We start from the raw sequence: 21892 nt of genomic DNA on the forward strand, positions 1-21892 counted from the left end.
ACGGAAATCTAGTAAATTTTGTCTTCCGCGCTTCCGCGTTTCCGCGTTTCCGCGCTCCATGTAATGGCACCCTAAGACCCGAGCAGAGCCGAGCGCGGAGCGTCACACGGACACGGCGCGCGCTTGTAGTGGCGTTCCCCCACTCCAAGAGCACCGTGGGTGCTCGTAGCCAGAACTTGCATCACTGCCTGGAATTACCGACAAACTTAAATATATAATTTTTACACAATTACAATATTCATTACTTACAATTTTAAATAAAGCTCATTACTCTTCTCTCCGAAGAATTTGCCCAAACAATTTGTACAAATGTAAAAATAATTTGTACAATAATCTCATGGCACGTTTACAAACACTCGCACATGAAAATAAACACAATATTTCTCTGTGTATTATTTAATTTTTTTTTCCAAACAGTAGCGGTAGAAATTCCACGGGAGATTCCATGAGAATCTCGTTGATAAAGTAACATGTCTATTCTTAATTGCGATATTGGAGCAAGTATAAAGAAATCCTTTGCCGCTCTGATGAATGTATAACTCGCTAGAGAAGGCTCCTATTAAATATCAATTTCCAACATGACAATATCTTCCAATCTCTTTTTAAAACTTAGATCCATCTCGTTTTTGGAAGAACGCGACCATGTCTCCTCGTCTTTTATTAACTATTAAATATATTTTTGGTTACATATAATTCCAAAAACGAGAGAAAGAAGAGAAAGAAGAAAAAAAATCGGGCGAAACATTTCGTCAAAGAGAAAGAGTGGAGGAGGGAGCGTCATGGAGCGTCACGCGTCACTCCACGTCATTCGTGGCGGTGGCGTCGATACGAGATACGAAACGGCGACAACGGCGTGCGTGTGGATGTGGATGCCCCGTCGGGATTTCCACCTTGCGGACCTTGCCCACACAGCACATGATATCATTCGTATATACTGAATTAATACTCAATATACTATAAATGTACAAGATATACTGATAATATCTCTATAATATATTTTGCAGTATATTATTTTACTGATATTTTAAGAATATTCGAAATTTATCAGTAATATTCGGTCTATTTATCGAATATTTTCAGGATATGCTAAATTTATCAGAATAGTATATTATTTTACTGATATTTTAACAATATTCGAAATTTATCACGCGGGCGGCAGCGCGAGCTCGCGCGGCAGGAGAGTTCGGCTCGCGCCCGCTACGCGGCGCATCGCCAGTATTCTTTCGCGTAATTAAGATTCAACATCGACTCCTATATCTAGGGCAGCTCGGCAGGGTTTCTCCAGCGTTCTCAAGTTCGCCAGTCAGGACGTGCTCACCAGCAGGGCCTCTGACATAACCCTTTTTGTTTACAAAGTGTGCTCCTCATCCGGGGCCTTCGTTTATACCTGCTTTGCAGGGCATTAAACTTTCTTCGGTAAGAGTCGACAGAGAGCAAAATTCAAAAATTTGTTTGCATTAACGCAACAAAATTATTTGTTTGGTTTGTTAACAAGCAAAATATTTTCTAGTAGATACTGGTAATGTGATCAAAATATTTTTTTAATATACTCACAATATACCAAGAAATATTCTCAGTATATACTGAGTAAGCTTTTAGGGCAGACATTAGAACATCCTCAGTACGTTCTCAAAATATCATAGACGTATTTCGAATATCAACAGGATATACACAATCTACGTTTGTGATATACTGAGAACATTCTCAGGATCTACCTGTGCTGTGTGGGTGCGGTAGCCATCACGCCCACCACTAGCACCCAGCGTGCATGTATAAGGACGCGCTTGTCGACGAGATAAACAAGAATGGACGTGGAAGAGGGTGAGGCAAAAATGTGCAGGCTATGCGGCCAGTACGAGAAGATCTACATCGGCGTGTTCGGGGAGGAGGGTGTCAGACGCTACCTCGGCACGAAGATACACAAGAAGATCAACATCCTGGTGAGTCGCGGTGACTCGCCATTCGCTCAACGTGCGCGGACCAGTTCGGACGTGTTTTGTCCGGAAGGAAATTTTTTTTTAAGTATTGCGACTGTTACTGGTCTAGTTTACACCGTGCGTTTAGGCCGCGACCTATACCTTATATTCAACCCAAACACGATAGGTCGCGACGATGTAAACAGTTGCGACCTCGCTTGGGTCAGGTCTCTTTTTCGCGTGCCCTGACCTAAATTAGGCGTAGACCTAAAGTAGGACGTAACGCGTGTAAACGCAGGTGACCTAAAGATCGCCTAAAGTGCAGAGAGTGTACCAATAGATTCTGGTAGATGGCTCTGCGTTTATAAGTTTTTGTGCGGTATGCGAACATACCGTTCGAAAAGAAGATCGTAAATCTGAAGAATCTCGAGCAATATACTCCAGAATACGAGCAGATTAATCCGTTTAAGAAAATCCCCGTTATTGAGCACGACAGCTTCAAACTTGCTAAAAGGTATCGCTTTCTCAGCAAAATAATATACATATAAATAATACTTTCACTTTATCGTTTTGACCGCCTTTGGTTATTTTAGTGTAGGAATCACGCGATACGTGTGCCGAGAATTTAAGGTGGACGATCACTGGTATCCGTCCGATTCGAAGAAACAAGGTTGACGAATACCTCGAGTGGCAATATCTCAACACGAGACTTCATTGCGCAGCGTATTTTTGCTACAAGTGCTACGTGCAGACGGCCGACTGCGAATTTCTCGATGGAGAAAAACTCATGTATTAGTCAGAGTACAATTGGGAAACGCAATAACGAAATGGGAAATGATTCCGAAGAAAGCTTGGATGCACTTTGCAAAGATGTAGAAAACACAGAACGTACAGTGAATATCAAAAGAAAGAAAGGAATGAATTGGTCGGAAAAAGAAACAAATTACTTCATTCAATTGTGCATTGACAAACGAATTTTAAAGTTGATGGACGGGAAAAAATATAAACATATCGATGTTTATAAATCTTTGGAGTCAGACATGAAACAAGCTGGTTTTGTCAAAAGTGGCATACAAATGAGATTGAAAATGAAGCATTTAAAAGAAATGTACTACAAGTGCAAGAGAAATAATTCAATCAGTGGGCATGATCGTATGTCGTTTCAATATTTCGAAGCAATGGATGAATTGCTTGGTGGTCGACCATCGGTTCAAGCAGTTGATGGTGTTGGTATCGAATCCTCAAGTGCCTCAGAAACTCAGGAAATTCAAATTATAGGTATATATATATATATATATATATATATATATATATATATATATATATATAAGCATATTTTTTTCCCTTTCAACTACTTCATTTATATTTCATACAAATAATATAGATTTATATTTCAGAAGGAACGGACAGTGATGCCAAATTTCTTGCAAAAGACGTTATTGTGGAAATGGTAGATGATGCACCACTCGCTAGCTCAGATAAGAATAGAAAGGGAGGTAAAAAAACTGGAGGTCAGTATTACAGATATTTATGGAGTTGTCTAGGAAAAAAATAGTTAATTATTTACACTTAATATTAGCAGAAATCACGCAGTACTTTGTTTTCTTTTATGCAGGACGGTTATCGAATATACAGAGGGGAGAACAATTCAGTGAAACGTTTGTCAAAAAACAAGCTGAGATGTTTCATGACATTTTTACAACACAAAATCAATTGCTGAATAAATCTTTGCAAGAACAAATGGAAGAACAGAGGAAATGGGAGGCTGAGATCATGAAAAAAGAACATGATCATCAAATGCAACAGATGGGCATGCTTATGGTTGGATTTCTAAAAGGATTGCAAACGATCCAGCAGCAACAACAGTATCAACCATCATTTTATCCGACAGTTCAATCCTCCGTATATTCTTCGCTGACACTACCATCTACTTTTGTGCGCAATCCTTCACCATCATCAATGTCTGCTTTAACATACAGTTCAAGCTCGTCGATGTCACCGCAAACATTGAAAACTTTTGTGCCACCAGCTTCACCCTCCGTCTGCTACATCAGACTATACTATATCACTGCCTCCCTCTTCATTGGAAATTCCATTATGTCCATCTAATCATGAATTATAGGTATCATCACCTATTCCACAAAACAGGTATTTTGTTCAACCCTCATATCCTTCGCAAACATCGCCTGCTACTGACAAACTAACTAAATAAGTTTGCAGTAATATATGCAAGACATATAAGTTTTCATTAGTCGTTTACACCTATATTGATCGTTTAAAATTACAGTAGTCGTTTAAGTTTACATTAATCGTTTAAGTCACGTATTTTAATTTTAATGTTCTTGTATGTTCTGTATGTCGCTACAAGTTTTTTATATACAGTAATAATAGCGCAAACGGATTATTAAAATAAGGGGACTTTGCAAAGTTAAGAAACAAGAAAAACTGTGATGAATATCATGCTCAATATGCAACTATCTAACGTTGGAATGTAAGACATAAGTTTTCATTAGTCGTTTACGTTTTTATTTATCGTTTAAAATTACAGTAGTCGTTTAAGTTTACATTAATCGTTTAAGTCACATATTTTAATGTTCTTGTATGTTCTGTATGTCGCTACAAGTGTTTTCCCTGGTGGAAATAATTTTACAAATTTTCACGCAAAAATTATGCGAAAACTACAATTTCTTATAATATAATTACAACTTTTCACGCTATTTTTACGTAATTTTTACGTCAAAAGTACACGATTTGGGCCATGTTTGTAATTTTTCATAAATTTACGTAGAAATTTTTATGAATAACTACAACTTTTTGGATATATACTACAAAATAAAATATAAAATTTACTTCTCTCGTTGAACATTATTTTATTGCTGAAAATCTTTATTACGTGCAAGCTTAATTAAATAAATTTATATTGTACATACTTAGAAATATTTGCTTACCACCGCTGGATTTGAACCTGAAACCCCTGGCTCTTGAGTCAGTCACCTTCCGCACTGTGCTACAACATTGATTGATGAAGACGTTTCGTATTGTCTATATATGTTACACTTATTGTTAGCAGACGTACGGAAGGTGTCAGCTCTTAATAGGGTCGGCTCATTATATATATATATATATATATTTCTTACAAAATTGATGTCGGTCATCTATTCGATATCGAATCGATGACTTATCGACATCGAATTTGACATTGAAAATCAGCCGATTTCAATTGTTTTGGCATCAAGTTGCTTCTTTCTAAGTTACTTGTGTTCAAAACTCTAAAAATTTTGTCTAAAATTAAGAGACTATCACCATATAGTATGCAGATAGTCATCGATTCGATGTCGATCGATATCGAACCGATGACTATGCATCTCATATGGTGACAGGCCGATATTCATAGTCAGTTCTTATATTCAAGACCGTCTTAAGTTCAATCTTAAAATGTCATGAACCAATCGCATAGCCGTATTAAGCCCCTTGCACAATGCCAGGCAACAGGCAATAGGAACAGGAAATAACCAAAAAATCGTTAATTACAACCTAAAAAATTCGAATACTATGATTGGTTGGCAACAGGCGGCAATAGGCACAGAATTTTCAACGTGACGGAAACTCTGTGTCTATTGCCTGTGTCACTATTTATTCTGCATTTATACATGATTTCTGATTTCTATTCCCTGTTCCTATTGCCTGTTGCCTGGCATTGTGCAAGAGGCTTTAGCGTCTTAAGACATAACTTAAGACGGTCTTGAAATAAGATCCGACTATGAATACCGGTCATATAATAGTCTCTTAATTTTAGACAAAATTTTTAGAGTTTTGAACACAGGTAACTTAGAAAGAAGCAACTCATGATGCCAAAACAATTTGATTGAAATCAGCTGATTTTTTATGTTAATTTCGATGTCGATGAGTTTCCGGTGAATCGACGTTGAATTGACGTCGATTCGACATCAGCCTTCTCACTGGATAAACATACTAAATATGCGACATGTTCGACATTTTTACATCAGACTATGCTGAAATCTACAATTTTCAATAAGATCTGTTTCTATTCCTGCACTGCTGAACTAGTGCACACTGATGCAATATATAAGTTAGAGTGGGACAAGTATACTTTGTTTATATCTTACATTTAATCATAAAAATATTTTTAGAATATTGTAGAAAGTTGTAAATAGTTGTAATTTTTACAATAATTTGCAACTTCTACAAATTACTACAATTTTTATAAAAAATATTGTTAGAACGTTGTAGAAAGTTGTAAATAGTTGTAATTTTTACAATAATCTACAACTTCTACAATTTACTACGTTCTCATAAAAAATATTCGCAGAATGTTGTAGATAGTTATAAATAGTTATGATTTTTACAATAATCTACAACTTCTACGATTTACTACGTCTCATAAAAATGTTCGTACAAAAAGTTGTTACAATTTTCTATTACTTTTTACAACTTACTACAATTTACTACAATTTACTACAATTTACCATAAATTTCTACAATTTTCACAAATTTGTAGAAATTTGTGATTTGTTGTAGAAGATTGTAATTTTTCATAGAAATACGTAAATTGTTGTAAAATTATTTCCACCAGGGTTATATACAGTAATAATAGCGCAAACGGATTATTAAAATAAGGGGACTTTGCAAAGTTAAGAAACAAGAAAAACTGTGATGAATATCATGCTCAATATGCAACTATCTAACGTTGGAATGTAAGACATAAGTTTTCATTAGTCGTTTACGTTTTTATTGATCGTTTAAAATTACAGTAGTCGTTTAAGTTTACATTAATCGTTTAAGTCACATATTTTAATGTTCTTGTATGTTCTGTATGTCGCTACAAGTGTTTTATATACAGTAATAATAGCGCAAACGGATTATTAAAATAAGGGGATTTTGCAAAGTTAAGAAACAAGAAAAACTGTGATGCATATTATGCTCAATATGCAACTATCTAACGTTGGAATGTAAGACATAAGTTTTCATTAGTCGTTTACCAAAGATTTTGTATACCTATATGCAATACCTATATGCTACAAATAAAATATTTTAAAAATAAACGATATTATTACTATTACTTTTTTTTGTTGAGAATAACATAATGATAAATGTACTATATCTAATTTTATTAAAATTATAAGATTGACTTACTAAAATAATGTATTCCTAATATAATATTTTTATTCTTATAAAATAATAGCTATCTCAGCATACTGCAATGTGGCGTAAAGGAAAATTTTGCGATAAATAAGTTGTTAAATGCTGACGAATGTCTGAACCCAAAATATTGTCCTGGTTGTGGAAACAGTATTTCTGCATCAGCCACATGTTCAAGCCATTGCTGCACGAAGTGTTCATTTGTGTATTCTAAGAAGTTCTGTAGAATGCAGCACGCGCTGGTTATATTGGGAACAAATGTATGTGATACGTCTAGTCTCTTCAGAAGAATTCTCCAGCGTCCTTTCAATCTGCCAAAAGCCTTTTCTACAGCAACTCTAGCTGAATTTAAGTAAACATTAAAAGAATCTTGTTCGGGAGTCACTGAACCAGGGTTCTGTGTTGTTGTTGTTCTATTACACACACACACACACACACACACACACACACACACACACACACACACACACACACACACACACACACATTCTGACTCCGCCGTTTTGAATTTTCATATTATTCATCATATCAGATTTGTTTTCAGTGACCCCAAAACCTACTATCACGTGCACAAGTTACATGTCTTCCAAGTTTAATCAGCACTTCGATATTAATGAATTTTTATCTCGAAAAGGATGCGTTATATCGAAAAATCGCAAGAGGGCATTTATACTTCAAATTTGACGCAGAATATGACCATATTTTTTTCAATTACAAATTTTAAGTTTCGATTTTTCGTCCGCCATATTGGATCCGCCATTTTGAATTTTTTTAAATCCAATATACCTAACGTAAAGTACACGAATGAACACACAATTTAGATGCAAAACAAAATTTTACTCTGTGGTTTTATAATTTTTTTTTCAAGTTATAACTTTTTATTGTGTGACTCTCTTTATTCTAGGCGCCATACTGAGTCCGCCATTTTGAATTTTTTAAAATGCGCACTCGGTATTCGAAAGCTAATATGTTTACATAAATTTTGCACCCCAAAACAAATTTTTAAACCCTCTCAAATTTTGGGCGTGGCGCTGTTCCGGTTGACATGGAATGTCCCATATATATATATAATTACAAGATAATACTCCTTTCCTTGATCATTGAAGACACGTCCGTGTGTTAATTGCATATAGAGATAAGTTAAGTGACTCTATACACACACACACACGCACATACACACACACCTGTGCGTACGCGCGCACATTTGTATATTTATATAGAATTAATTTCCACGATAAAAAAAACTTGTTTAATGATTCCACTGTTGCCTTAATAAAGGTATGATACTTTTCAAATACTTTTGATTCATTTTACCCTACATTTAAGTTTTCTAAAGTGACACACACACACACACACACACACACACACACACACACACACACACACACACACACACATTGGTGTTTTAACCATAATTTTATGTCTAATTTATTGTTGATTATACTTTGTTGAGAAAGTAAAAATTAATTTACTTATATAATGAGTTGAATTATGCGTAACTAAATATACATATATGTATATAGAGCATACAGTTCACAAACTGTTTCTAGAAGACTGTTAGGATGATGGAATTTTTTACTACTTTACGGTGGAGCTTTTTGTGGAAAAAAAATGAAGTGATCGAACCCGACAGAGCCATAATCTCTTAAAAAAAAAAAAGAACTGAATTTATGTATATTTTTTCAGATAAATGGCTTCTTATAAATCTATATATAAAAATATTAGATAGTTTGTTAGAATAGAATTGATTACTTCAGCATTAAAAGATAGTTTAATAAAAAGTAAGTGTTTTATATTTTATGTTGTTTATTTTAAAATCTGTAAGAATAAAATATGATTTTTTTTTACGGAATTATGTCAAATGGTCAACTCATAATCAGCAGATTTCGAATTTAACTCCGATCTTCATCCTCCATATATGCTTCGATTTGATGAGATATGGCTAGAAAGTTAAAAGGGTAGTCAGTGCGAAAATATGCAAATTTCTCTTCCTTATTTTTTATCATATTACCCATTGGCTAATTATATATTAATAATATAATATTAATAGTTATTTTATATACTTTATAACATTTTACTTTGTGTCGTCACGTTAACTTTGCACGTACGCAACTCGTCTCTTATCTCTTCTCTCTGCCATATTCTTCATGTTGCTTCTTTGTTTTCCCTGTTATCAATTATAAATAAATACTAATAATATAAATTAAATATTTCACTGACTTTTTTAATATAGAATTAATAATCATCTAACGTCATCAGACATCAGACATGCTAAAATTATTAAATTATTTCAGATCCACAATGACGATGCTCTGCCGCAGCAAATTTGTGCGAGTTGTGTCGACAAATTAGATTTTGTATGTGACTTTTACGACAGCTGTCATGTAATTCAGGAGAGATTATGGTGGCTTATTGTAAGTATTATATCCTAATCTCGCAAGACAGATCATTCATAAGATATTGAGATAATAGTGTGAATAGAAAAAAATGCTAATTCTGTAGAACCGAGAGCTTGCGCCACGATCGTCTGCACCACGCGAAATAAATGCATATATAGTTAATTAATTTGGACCGGTGATAAGATTATTCTTACTGCTGGTTACTGAATTATTGATACATGCATTTAATATTAGGGGGAAGTGGGGATCATTGATACAGCGGGAACATTGATACAGTCATCATATCTCTGCATGAGAAACATCTAAGAAGGTCACGTATCCATGCATATATGGCGTTATGATACACGAATAACCTAACCAAATTTCGTACGCGAGCAGTAGCCACTTGATGAATGACAGGTATAAACGTGTTTTGCGTACTCTCAGGTAAATATTTTCAAAAGTCTTTAAAGCGTGATTTTTCACATTAATCTGATTAATACTAAATAAATATTTCGTCAAAAGTAAGAAACAGTATATCTCTTACTAATTTGTCGAAAATATTGACATGACTTTGTATTATTTTCGGCTGAGAATATATTTTATTATGTATGACGCTGTGGGGCAGATTCGTACACTGACTCGTGGAGCACTTTGATACATATCAATATGTATCTATGTAGTTTATAGTATTAAGTAAGATATTTTTATTTTATTTTAGACGAAAATGGTAAGAACGTACCAAAAAAAGACCGATAGGGTCTATATTGATGAAGATGCCGTAAAATTGTTAATTCCGTATAAATAAATATCTCTATATCTCTATATACAATAAACATAGCTTGTTTTAATAATAATCCAATTTATTTCTGAATAATATTAATATAGATCACTGAGAATCAGTGCCCCATGCCCGTATCATTGTACCCCGTATATGAGGCACATTGATACGAATTTCATTTTTTACAAAAAATGTTATAACATTTCTTATTATTAACCTACAGCAAAAAGGCAATCAAAACACGTAAGTAGAAGGACAAGCTTTTAAATTTAACCTATTACATTTATCTTAATCTATCTGCAAAGTTATTTATTTAACTCTTGAAAAAAATCGTATCAATGATCCCCACTTCCCCCTATATATCATGTTTTCTTCCTCGATACCGCAATCGGATATTTTGTCTTAATTTTTTTAACAGAATAGTGTCCTTTTGGAATGCGTTAACTTCGTCTAGTCTTTTATGATATTTTAATACCATTGACTCTTTTATGTATCATATAAACATTCGATTTTTTAAATCCTTAATGAAACTTCTTAATCAGAATCGCACTTTCTAGATCCCCGAGCTGATATCTTTTCGTTCAGGTCCATTTGGGTATATTTTGCATTAACTCGGTTATTTTAATTTTTATTACGACTAGGAATCTTCGAAGAATCAACGCCAAGAGATACAGAAACAGGCCGCTGACTATCAAACGAATAAAGGAGACGATCCGACGCAGGAAGGAGTAACTTTGGGCACGGAATATTTGATAGAATATTCGAACATCATTATTAAAGAGGAATGCCTGCCAGATTTAAATTTGGAATTGTATCCTTCGAACCAAGGGACACAGAAACAGCCCGTTGGCTATCAAACGAATAAAGGAGACGATCCGACGCAGGAAGAAGTAACTTTGGGCACGAAATATTCGACAGAACATTCGAACATTATTAATAAAAAGGAATGCCTGCCAGATTTAAATTTGGATATGTATCCTTCGAACCAAGGGACACAGAAACAGCCCGCTAGCTATCAAACGAATAAAGGAGACGATTCGATGCAGGAAGGAGTAACTTTGGGCACGGAATATTCGACAGAACATTCGAACATCATTATTAAAGAGGAATGCCTGCCAGATTTAAATTTGGAATTGTATCCTTCGAACCAAGAGACACAGAAACAGCCCGCTGGCTATCAAACGAATAAAGGAGACGATCCGACGCAGGAAGAAGTAACTTCGGGCACGAAATATTCGACAGAATATTCGAACATTAATAAAGAGGAATGCTTGCCAGATTTAAATTTGGAATTGTATTCTTCGAACAATCTAATGGTGTGTTTTTTTTATCTTTTATAGTTTCGGAGATATTTGACTCAAAAAAGGAAAGCCGATCTTTTTCAAAGGGGTGTTTTATCCCCTAAACACGCGTATGGGCACGTATAAAAAAATACGTGTCCCTTATTTTCATGTAGAGAACAACATACTAAAAGCTCATCAAAATCGGAGGGGAACACTTCCGTGGGTTTCCTTGTTAGTTATTAATTGCTCTCTTTTCCACTAATCTGCATAAAAAAATTCGATGTCTAATAATTATACATAGGTGTGACATGTGGCGGTCGACTTGTAGTTGTCATCTCTCGAGATGGATCAATCTTCATCCTACTTAAGTCTTTATAAGAAATTGATTAAAGAGTTAAAAGCTTTGAGTGAAAGAATACACTGAGAAAAAGGTTTCTTTATGCCAATTAAATATATTTGGTTGACACTTTTCTGAAATATTTATTTCAAGCAAACGAATTATATTTAATATAAATGAATGTTTTGTTGGTTACTTTATCATTCATATTTGTGTCAACTCGGCGATATAGTTGAATGATTTATTTCATACAAATGTGTGAGATGTTGGATCAAATAAAGTTCATTCTTTTGAGTGAAACGAATGCGATTTGTTGAGCCAACTCTATATTTCTTAATAGATAAGAAATCTTGCTTTGTTTCGTGCTCGGTTCCGTGAGTCTCGCGCGTAATGCTGCGCAGTGCGCGGCGCGCGCGTCGATCTGCTCTTCCTGCCGGTTTCGCAGAGTAATGGCGTCATAGTCTACCGAATTTCGTGAGTGCCGTGAGATCGTGATTGAGGCTGCGGTACACTTGACGCTACAAATGCTTCGAAACATTTCTCTTCTCTTTTCTTTCAATAAAGAAAGAAGGAGAAGAAGAACGCTCCAAAGCATTTATAGCGTCAAGTGGACCGCAGCGTGAGTTAATATTTGTGTAGTTGACGAAGATGGAAGAGTTTTTGTGCGATCTACCGTCCAAAGAGGACATTTTAAGAAAATTACAGGGTGAGTACAAAACGCGATGCATGAACAGTTGAGCGTGTGCCTCGCCGCATTAGCAATTCTCGCACAAAAAAACAGGTTATCTTTTCGCATATATCGCGCATTTGTTTTATGGCTCGTCTACAATAGCCGCAACAGTATGCAGTAAGACGTAAACATTAAGCTGTTGACTAATGGGATTTTTACAATTCAAGAATAATCGATTGTGGTTGGTCAATAGTTTACTGCTCACGTCTTACTGCGTACTTTTACGGCTATTGTAGACGAGCCATTAGATAGTTCTGTGTGACACACGTTTTCTTTTTCATCTGTGGACACTAATTAGTTCATTTGATTTAATTTTGAATTTACCCAATGCTTAACCTATCATGTATTTCGAATAATACATTTTAATAATTTGTTTTTCATATAATTAAATAAGAAAAATAGTCAATTTTTCTTTGTCCATTTATGTTTTTAAAATTACCGACTCGATTATCGTAGAATTCGATCATCGTATCTACCAAATTTCGCACTTAACGTTTTTCAATCAACTTTAATTTAATTGTTTATCCGATTTTGCAGCTGATTTCTGAGATGAATTTTTCACCTCATTCATTATCGATTTATCAGCTGATAAATCACCTGTTAAATCACCAGTCAAATGACCTGATTATTTTCAGTAGGGATATATAGTACTGTTCTTGAGTGCCTCAATTGTTTAAATTTGTTGTACCTACTTACATACGTTTTGTTATTAATTTTATTCTACAGATAATGACATAAGCGACATGAAGACTCTGGGAGCCACGTTGACTTTAAAGAATTAATTCCCAGCATGGGGTTAAGACTTAAAATAAAATCAAAATATATGAGCATGACAAATGTATGGTGATGGTTCTTATCGTATAATTAAAGCATATTCATTCCTTCTATTTGCTCGTTGTTCAATATTTCAAAGTTCTTCAAGTTTTGTAGCTTGTTTTTTTTACTTCTGTGTTGGCTCGGTAACTTATTTTTATTGTTTAAGTATATTCTTAGTATTGTACGTAGTGTAGCAGATTTATTGACTTTAAAAGTAATGTGAATATTTCGATAAGAAAATTTTTTTACGTTTGTCCGTAAAGCGTATAGTAACAGTGAAAATAAATTTGAAACAATTATTGAAATGTTGACCTAACCTTGCGACCGCGCGCTTCGCAGCAGCGGCGGGCGACAGGACAAAAACCGCGGCTTTCGTCTGCCTTACGGAAAAGGCCGTACGCGCGAGAGCAAGGGGCGGCCGAAATAGGTAAGGGCACTGGCGCGGAAATCAGACTGCGACAATCTCCAGGATATAAGGTTCGGAAAGGTAACGACTGGACCTAGTACGCGCGACTACAGGGTCGGCGTCGTCGGCGGCGCATGAAATCCAAAAGGGGACCTCTTCCCCAGGGGCAAGGGTCCGAATCGACCCCACGAGGACCTGGGACACCCACCTATAGGGTCGGCGTCATCGTCCGACCACCAGGGAGAAACCGGGGCATCCTCCACAGGAAGTCACACCGAAGTCTTCCTCCGGAGCACTTCCAGAGAGGTGCGCGCAGGTCGGCGTCAACGGCCGACGACCAAAAGGTCTCACGGGCAACTTCTTCAGGAAGTCGGCCCGGAATCCTCTTGCGTAGCACTTGCAAGGAGATGCGCACAGGTCGGCGTCAATGGCCGGCAATCAAAAGGACGAGCGAGCAACTTCTCCAGGAAGTCGGCTCGGAATCTGGTCATGAAGCATCTCCGAAGGGATGCGCGCAGGTCGGCGTCAACGGACGACGACTGAAAAGACACCCGGGCAACTTCCCCAGGAAGTCGGTCCGGAATCGTGTTCCGGAGCACCTCCTAAGCGGTGCGCACAGGTCGGCGTCAACGGCCGACAACCTCCGCAGCATCTGGACATCTTCTCCAGGGAATCAGCCCGGAATCGTCTTCAGGGACATCCCCGGGGCGGTGCGCACGGGACGGCGTCAGCGGCGCGGCAGAATTGGAAAAGGTGAAAACCTGGTGCAGCGGTATCGGCGAGCGGGATCCTCCGCATGGTACCGGGCATGGAAATTTCCACCCGGGAGCGTCCGAATCAGGGGCACCGGGGACAAGCATGATAATCACGCGCGGCTGTATGGGAGCGCGTGCGCAGATAGAAAGAGAAAGTTGTGACGTCACGACGAACGACGAAAACAACCCGGGAGTAGGGATAGCTCGGCGCGGTGGGGAGCCAGCGCGAGACGGACCGATCGAGGCAGTCTCTCGAATATCGCCGGAGCGAACGGACGTGGCTTGTCAGTAGCGTATACCGCGAAAGTAGATCACCTCGATAGTAGCCGGAGATATATAACAATCGGGAACTCCCGCGTAATTGCGCGTTAAACGCTCGTTCAACAATAGCGAGAGATAATTAGTTATCAACAATTAAGTGACAGTGCGATAGAACGGCGACGACTCTAATGCTGCGTTCCCACTATACGCGTCGCGCGTCGCGTCACGACGCCGCGTCATGAGTTATCCAATCAAAACGTTTCATTTTATGACATCATTTCCGACGCGAGATCTTGCCATAAAAATGAAACGTTTTGATTGGATAACTTATGACGCGGCGTCGTGACGCGACGCGCGACGCGTATAGTGGGAACGCAGCATAAGTGCGTATCAAGTATACTACAATCGTGGACATTGGGTCTTGCGACTACGAGATATCGTGCGAACAGCGTCCTTTGTTGTAAATAATCCACTGGGATCAATTAAATCAGCGATTGCGGAAATTGCTACAAATAAAGCGGCATTCACACCGAAGTGTGACAACACCTTTGTGAAACACCTTTATGAATTGTGAAACGATCTGTAGAGCTGAGATAAAGATCGGAGATTAAAGAATTATTAATTCTGAAACAAAGTCTCAAGATTAATTATATAATTAGTGGCACTTACCTTCTACTTACCTTGTCCCTTGGCGATGATCCCTCGTTGTCCAGCGGCGATTTGGTATGCGATGTAAAGCGAGGATCCGGAGACGATCAGCAGCAACGACGATCCATCCCGGGCAGGGCCTGCAACAGAAGAAGAATATTAGCGCATAATTAATATAAGTTATCGAGACGTACCTTTATCCAGTATGCAAATAGGCGAGGATCTGGAGATGGGATACAGCAACGGTGATCCAGCGAGGACATCAGCCTGATACTCAGGAATAACATTAGCGTCTTGGCGAGAAACAGGGCGTTGGTGCGAATTTACCTTCTCGGTGGTCAAAGGTCAAACCGAGTGGCGACCGTTAGATAGGAAAATAACCGCGTGGATCGGGCTTACCTTGTGCCGTCCGGTCACAACGTCACCTAAAATCACTTCCAAATACCTATTTCTTACTTCTGATATTTACAAAATGCCTTACCTTTATATGGTTCTACTCTAATAATAATTAATATGTTTAATAATTAATAATAATTAATAACTATTTTTATGATGTATTCATAGGTTGAATTTCCAAGCGTGAAAAATCAACAGGTAGAATCCGTAATCGCCGGAATTGTCAACGTTGACGGATCCGTTTCATTGGATACTGCAGTGCACCTGGATGTACACCGCCAAATTACCGATTCACTACATACAAATATTGTTGAACCACCACAGTTATTGCAGGACGATAAAGTTGTTACTGTTTATGAAGAGAGTCGTAATAAAGAAAGCGCGGAATCAGCTGAGACATTCAATTTACAAGACACAAATCTGGTCACAAAAAAAAGAAAATTAAAACAGGGTGTAGACTTTGACGTCAAAAAAATATTGGAAAAAGATGCAACGGGACGAGCGGTACTAAAAATTTATAACAACACGAGGGACTTATCAACAAAATGTCAAAGTTACGTATGTGACATCATTGTCACACATGCTTTGAACAACTGCACAACGTAAGCAAAAACTTATAATGTATAAATCAATGTTTATAATTAAGAAATATATTTTTAATAATGTACTTATAATAATGTCAAATATTTAGCTTTAAAAAACGTGAAAACCTAAAAATGTATTTGTTAAAAGTTTTTCAAACTATTTTATGAGCATCAATTTTTCAGAAATCTTCGAAACGAGGATTTTGATGCTATTGCTGATGATATCGTTCACGTATTTCCGGAAGAATGTAAAGAAACATATTATGTTCCTCCTGTGTTTAAAAGAGATTCTTTGAACCAAAAATCGAAAGTTGCTAAAGGGAAGTTGGTGGATAAATACCGGAATAAAATCACATTTTTACGAGAAGCGAATATTAAATTAACAAGCGACGTAATACCTGAGGCAGCTACTTGCATGCCGTCGGAAGCGCAGGGTACAGATACATCATGTTCATGGGGCAGTCTCTGCGAAACCAAGCCCCCTCTATATCCACTTCAATTTTGAAAATAAAATGCTTCATAAGGGCCTGCAATTTTTGTTGATATACTCTCCATAAAATGATATATTATTCGAAAAAATAACTCTTTTGTTTTGAAAATCGTATGCAGTTTTCTAGATAAAACTGAACTTTTTGATTTTTTGTCAGAATTTTTGAAGAATATTATTTTGCACAGAAAATAGTAAAAAGGAATTTCTTAGATTCCCTTGTCGAAACTCGAAATTTGTGTAAACAAATGTGGACAAATTTGTTTAGTCTATTTCGCCTTGTACTTTAATTCCTTAAAAAGACAAAAAAAAGTAACCGGACATATCCTGAATTTCTAATGACGATAATATGAATTTAATACACAAAATATTTTTATCAGTCTCGATCAGTTTATTCGCTAATGTCCGCGATTTTTAATTTTTGAAAAATACCACGCGGCATTAAGAAATCAATATAAAAGATTTTAAGGAAAATTTCAAGCCCATGTAAAGCATTTTATCTTAAAAATTGAAGTGGTTAGTGGTTAGTGGTTTATATGTATATTACTTTTATGTGTCTTTAACAATTTTCAGAAAACAGTAAAATATGGCTAATTCACAATAGAGTACCGTGGGCCGATGTCATCAACCATTGGAATATTTCATATACATTGCGACTGGTAAATTGCATGAACAAGAAAACTCTTCATGACCTGTTTGAAGAATGGCCAATTCTATTAACGGTGAACAGTTACTTACTAGTGCGTATAAAACAGTTTCTTTTATAATTTTTGTTTCATTGGTCGCAACATAATTCAAAGAAACCGGACTGTTTAACGTTTAAAGATATAATACAAACATAAATGATTAATTCCGTAGATTGAACAGGATTTTTGCCAAAAATATAAAGAGCAAGATCAACTCTTGATACGCAAGTGGAATGATTTCTTTAACGCTGTACTATCTTTAAATGAGAAATATCTTAGTTCATCAGATGAATTACTCTTGGAGGTCCTGAAGAATGGAAACCTAACTAATAGTTAGTACCTAAATAAGATCGGGCCCATATTTGTGTGCAATGTATATTTACTTATTTATATGCATTGTATTTTATTTGCAGATTCTCAGAATTTTATTCAAATTTTCCTTCTCGCGGCATTAGTACCGCCGAAATCTAACAAAATTTCCATAAAAAAACAGGGAAAGAGAACCTATTGGAAGCCTTCCACCGTTGAAAGTAGGGAAGGAATTATTTTACTTGTCACGGTAATAAAAATAAAAATAATAATTATTACGATTATAATAACAATAATTTAGGGGTCGGGATGGTTAAGTGGTTAGCGTGCTATTCAAACACAATGAGCGAAACTGTAAAAATGTTGTTATTACAAGTTATTATTAAGAACAACAATAATAACAATAATAACAACAATAACAATTATTATATACTAGCAATTCAAGAGTAACATTAATAGTATAATAGCGCCATTAGTAATCATGTAATAAATAATAATAATATAGTTAATTATTATTAATTATAAAAGAATTGTAATTAATATTATGACATGAAGTATAGTAATATTTAAATATAAATTATTATGTGTAGGTTCCCGGAGATATTCAAGAGGCTATACGGCAAAAAACTGAAAAATTATATCAATTCGGGCAGACGGTTCAGCCATTCGTAGTAGTTGTCGGGGCAGAAGCAACTTCCATCGAGAAAGTCTATCTGTGCATCGATGAACGACTTATGGAAATACCTTCTGTGTTAAAAGCCCTGGACGTGGCGTTCAAAACGTTTATTTCATACAACGTACGGTATCCACTAGAAAGTGACCACTTGTGGTACCTACTACAATGGGGTATTTATGGTATTAAAACCGCTTTCGACGACAAAATACCGTCAATTTGCAATTTAGTTAACAAATTAAAAAAAAAAGATAAGGTACATGAATAACAGCAACATGAAAATACTTGAGTAATAGTTAATATTTGTTTCATATGATTTCTGAGATTTGAAGTTTGATCAAAAATTGAACTTTTAAAATGTATTTATTATGATAAAATACTTCGGTTAATAAAGCATTACTTATAATAAAAAATTATTATGGATTGCAAAATTTGTGGGCTAATTATTCGCGGGGAGAGCCAACAGTTATTAGGTCATATAAAATGTTTGCACCCGATGGAAAATGAATATACTTGTATCCATAAAAAATGCACGCGCAAATTCGTGACTGTTTCTTCATTTAAAAAACATGTCCGCATATGCACATTTAATCTCGGCAGTACAAGCAATGTAAATAATACTCACCATGATATTGTTTCAAATAGCCCTTCCGAACAAACTTTTGACTATTTGCAATCTTGCAGTACGGATGCACAGTCTAATGATATTGAATCTCCAAAATCACTCGAGACTGGCATACATGAATCGATATTAAAATTTATTGGGAATTTATATAGTGAATCATCAATTGCAAATTCTACGGTTCAAAAAATTACGGATCAATTGTCGGAAACTGTAAATGATGTCCTACAGGAAGTTAAGCAGAAAGTACAGAAGGTGTTACCAATAGAATTTCATGAACAAGTTAAGGATTGTTTTGACGTATCGTTTCTCAGTGATTTGAATACAGAGTATAACCGAATATGCTATTTGAAAAAATGTAAATATTTTATATCACCGGAATCATTTATTATTGGAGAGATGTTAAATAATAAAATAGAAAATGGAAAAAGTGTTTTAAAAATGATAAAATGTGAAGGTCAAATCGTACCAATGCGGAAAGTTTTGAAGTCATTTTTAGAATTGCCAAACGTTTATGAAACTATAACAGCCTATATTGAGAAAGAATCTTCTTGCACAGATGGAAATTATTCAAATTTATTTCACGGTTCTCTTTGGAAAAATATAAAAGTAATTTCCAGAATAAAATATTGATCCCCTTGTTTGTATATTTTGATGATTTCGAAACAGGAAATCCGTTGTCGCCTTCAGCTGGTATCCACAAAGTTGGTGGAATGTATTATTCTATTGCAGCAATACCTTCCGCATTTTCGTCAACTTTAGACAATATACATCTCGGTCAATTAATTTACAGTTCTGACCGATCAAATTTTGGAAATGAGAAATGCCTTCATCCAATTATACAAGAATTAAAATATCTTAGCGAGACAGGCATTTTGGTTTCCATAAATGGTCAGGAAAATCGCGTATACTTCACAATGTTTGGGTTACTTGGTGATAATTAGGATTAAACGGTCTTCTCGGTTTTACCGAAAGTTTTTCAGCACAGTATTTTTGCCGAATATGTCGTGCATCGAAAACTGAAACTTCCCAACAATATATAGAGTGTGCCGACTATTTAAGAAATACAGAAAATTACGAAGCTGATGTGATTAATTTAACTGGTGGCGTTAAAGAACGATGCATTTTTAATCAAATACCGAATTTTCATAATGTGATAAATTTAACATGAGATATTATGCATGACCTTTTTGAAGGGGTGTGTAGATATGACATGGCAGAAATTATTGGCCACATTATTGAAATGAAATATATTTCATTAGACCAATTAAATGATAGATTACAGTATTTTAATCACACCGATGTTGATAAAGGGAATAAAATATCTTCGATAAATTCTAGGCACATTAAGAATGGTTGCCTTATTACGACTTCTGCAGAAATGTCGTATTTAATTTGTTACTTCGGAATGATCGTCAGTGACGTAATTCCTGAAGATGACGAGGTCTGGATTTTATACCAAACATTATACGATATTGTCAATACAGTTACAAGTAGAATTATTTCAGAAAAAGAAATCACACATTTACAGCAATTGATTAAAGAGCACAATAGGTTATATATGACGTTATTTAATAAAACACTAAAACCGAAATATCATTTCTTAATCCATTACCCAAACATTATTCGTCTCATGGGCTCTTTAAAAAATTTATCTTCAATCCGCTTTGAAGCGTATCACAAAATATGTAAGACATATGCCCGAATTGTAGCTTCACGCAGAAACCTATTGTTAACATTATCCACAAAACTGCAATTACAATTTAGCAATCGATTATTAACTAAAAAAGGCTTTACTACATCGATGAATGTAGGTCGCACTATTGGGGGATTGCCTTATTATTTAAAACCTGAAATACTCTCAAAAGTTTGTTCGGAAGAAGATTACGAAGTATCATGGATACAAATTAATGGAAAAATGTATAAATCAAATTACATTATACGTTTAGGCATAAACGATGACGATAATCCGGTATTTGCAAGAATTGTATCCGTAATAATATCTTATAATAATAATAGCGTTTATTTCACGTATAAGATTTGTGATACACTAGGTTTAAATAGTCATGCTAAAGCATACGAAATTAGATTACACGAAATTAAGAAAATTCAAGTATACAAAATTGACAAAAACTATGTACCACCCGTATATGCAGTGCATACGACATCCGGCGGTCGCTGCATGATTTCCGCCAGAAATTAGTGTATCATGTATTATATAAAATAAAAAAACATTTCAGAATAGTTCATGTGTTCTCAATAAAATATCTACATTCAATTACATCCCATATAGGGTTTTACAATCGGCCCAATACTGCGCCAGTACTGGTTGTTGCAGTTCGGGTACTGGCGTAGTACTGGCAACACTACTGGCGCAGTACTGACGCAGTGTCGGATGATAACTTGGGCCCAATACTGGCAGACAGTACTGGCCCAGCCGTTGTCTACTGGTACTGCCCCAGTACAGGATTTATGATCGGCTTAGTACTGCGCCAGTACTGGTTGCCAGATTTCTGATACTGGTGCATCACTGGTAGTACCAACGGCTTAGTACTGGTCTCAGCGTCGGGTAACAACTGGTCCTAATGTCGGCAAACAATACTGGCGCAATGCAGGCAGGCAGGTAGAATAACCAGAGCTCAAGAATGGCAAATAATAATGAGT

The 21892-nt window shown here is 35.9% G+C and overlaps 2 protein-coding genes and 1 pseudogene across 3 annotated transcripts; all 3 read left to right on the plus strand.

Annotated features, from left to right (window-relative positions):
• The first annotated feature begins 622 nt into the window (after nucleotides 1–622).
• LOC139778523 (uncharacterized) lies at nucleotides 623–11984 on the plus strand. The gene is made up of 4 exons (XM_071716477.1): nucleotides 623–901; nucleotides 1730–1940; nucleotides 9371–9490; nucleotides 10877–11984. Exons 2-4 carry the CDS (start codon nucleotides 1806–1808, stop codon nucleotides 11573–11575), a joined length of 954 nt encoding a protein of 317 aa, XP_071572578.1. The 5' UTR covers nucleotides 623–901; nucleotides 1730–1805; the 3' UTR covers nucleotides 11576–11984.
• Nucleotides 1947–4765, plus strand: LOC139778522 (uncharacterized). Of its 2 annotated transcripts, none has more exons than XM_071716474.1 (4): nucleotides 1947–2430; nucleotides 2510–3194; nucleotides 3314–3427; nucleotides 3532–4765. In XM_071716474.1, exons 2-4 carry the CDS (start codon nucleotides 2690–2692, stop codon nucleotides 4023–4025), a joined length of 1113 nt encoding a protein of 370 aa, XP_071572575.1. In that variant the 5' UTR covers nucleotides 1947–2430; nucleotides 2510–2689; the 3' UTR covers nucleotides 4026–4765. The 2 variants fall into 2 exon arrangements, with proteins under 2 accessions (XP_071572575.1, XP_071572576.1); XM_071716475.1 differs by having other exon boundaries at nucleotides 2515–3194.
• On the plus strand, nucleotides 11814–21472 carry LOC139778526 (uncharacterized; annotated as a pseudogene).
• Nucleotides 21473–21892: the final 420 nt, after the last annotated feature.

Source organism: Temnothorax nylanderi, unplaced genomic scaffold (assembly GCF_030848795.1).
Source record: "Temnothorax nylanderi isolate EJ_2023f unplaced genomic scaffold, tnyl_v1.0 TNYL_tig0186_pilon, whole genome shotgun sequence".
Taxonomy (NCBI): domain Eukaryota; kingdom Metazoa; phylum Arthropoda; class Insecta; order Hymenoptera; family Formicidae; genus Temnothorax; species Temnothorax nylanderi.

Bases quoted from the DNA above. Each gene is read 5' to 3' on its own strand.
- LOC139778522 (XM_071716474.1), top strand. From the start codon at position 2,690: ATGGAGAAAAACTCATGTATTAGTCAGAGTACAATTGGGAAACGCAAT. The intron at 3,195-3,313 runs GTATATATATAT...TTTATATTTCAG, and splicing joins TCAGGAAATTCAAATTATAG to AAGGAACGGACAGTGATGCC. The intron at 3,428-3,531 runs GTCAGTATTACA...TCTTTTATGCAG, and splicing joins GGGAGGTAAAAAAACTGGAG to GACGGTTATCGAATATACAG.
- LOC139778523 (XM_071716477.1), top strand. From the start codon at position 1,806: ATGGACGTGGAAGAGGGTGAGGCAAAAATGTGCAGGCTATGCGGCCAG. The intron at 1,941-9,370 runs GTGAGTCGCGGT...AAATTATTTCAG, and splicing joins ACAAGAAGATCAACATCCTG to ATCCACAATGACGATGCTCT. The intron at 9,491-10,876 runs GTAAGTATTATA...TATTACGACTAG, and splicing joins AGAGATTATGGTGGCTTATT to GAATCTTCGAAGAATCAACG.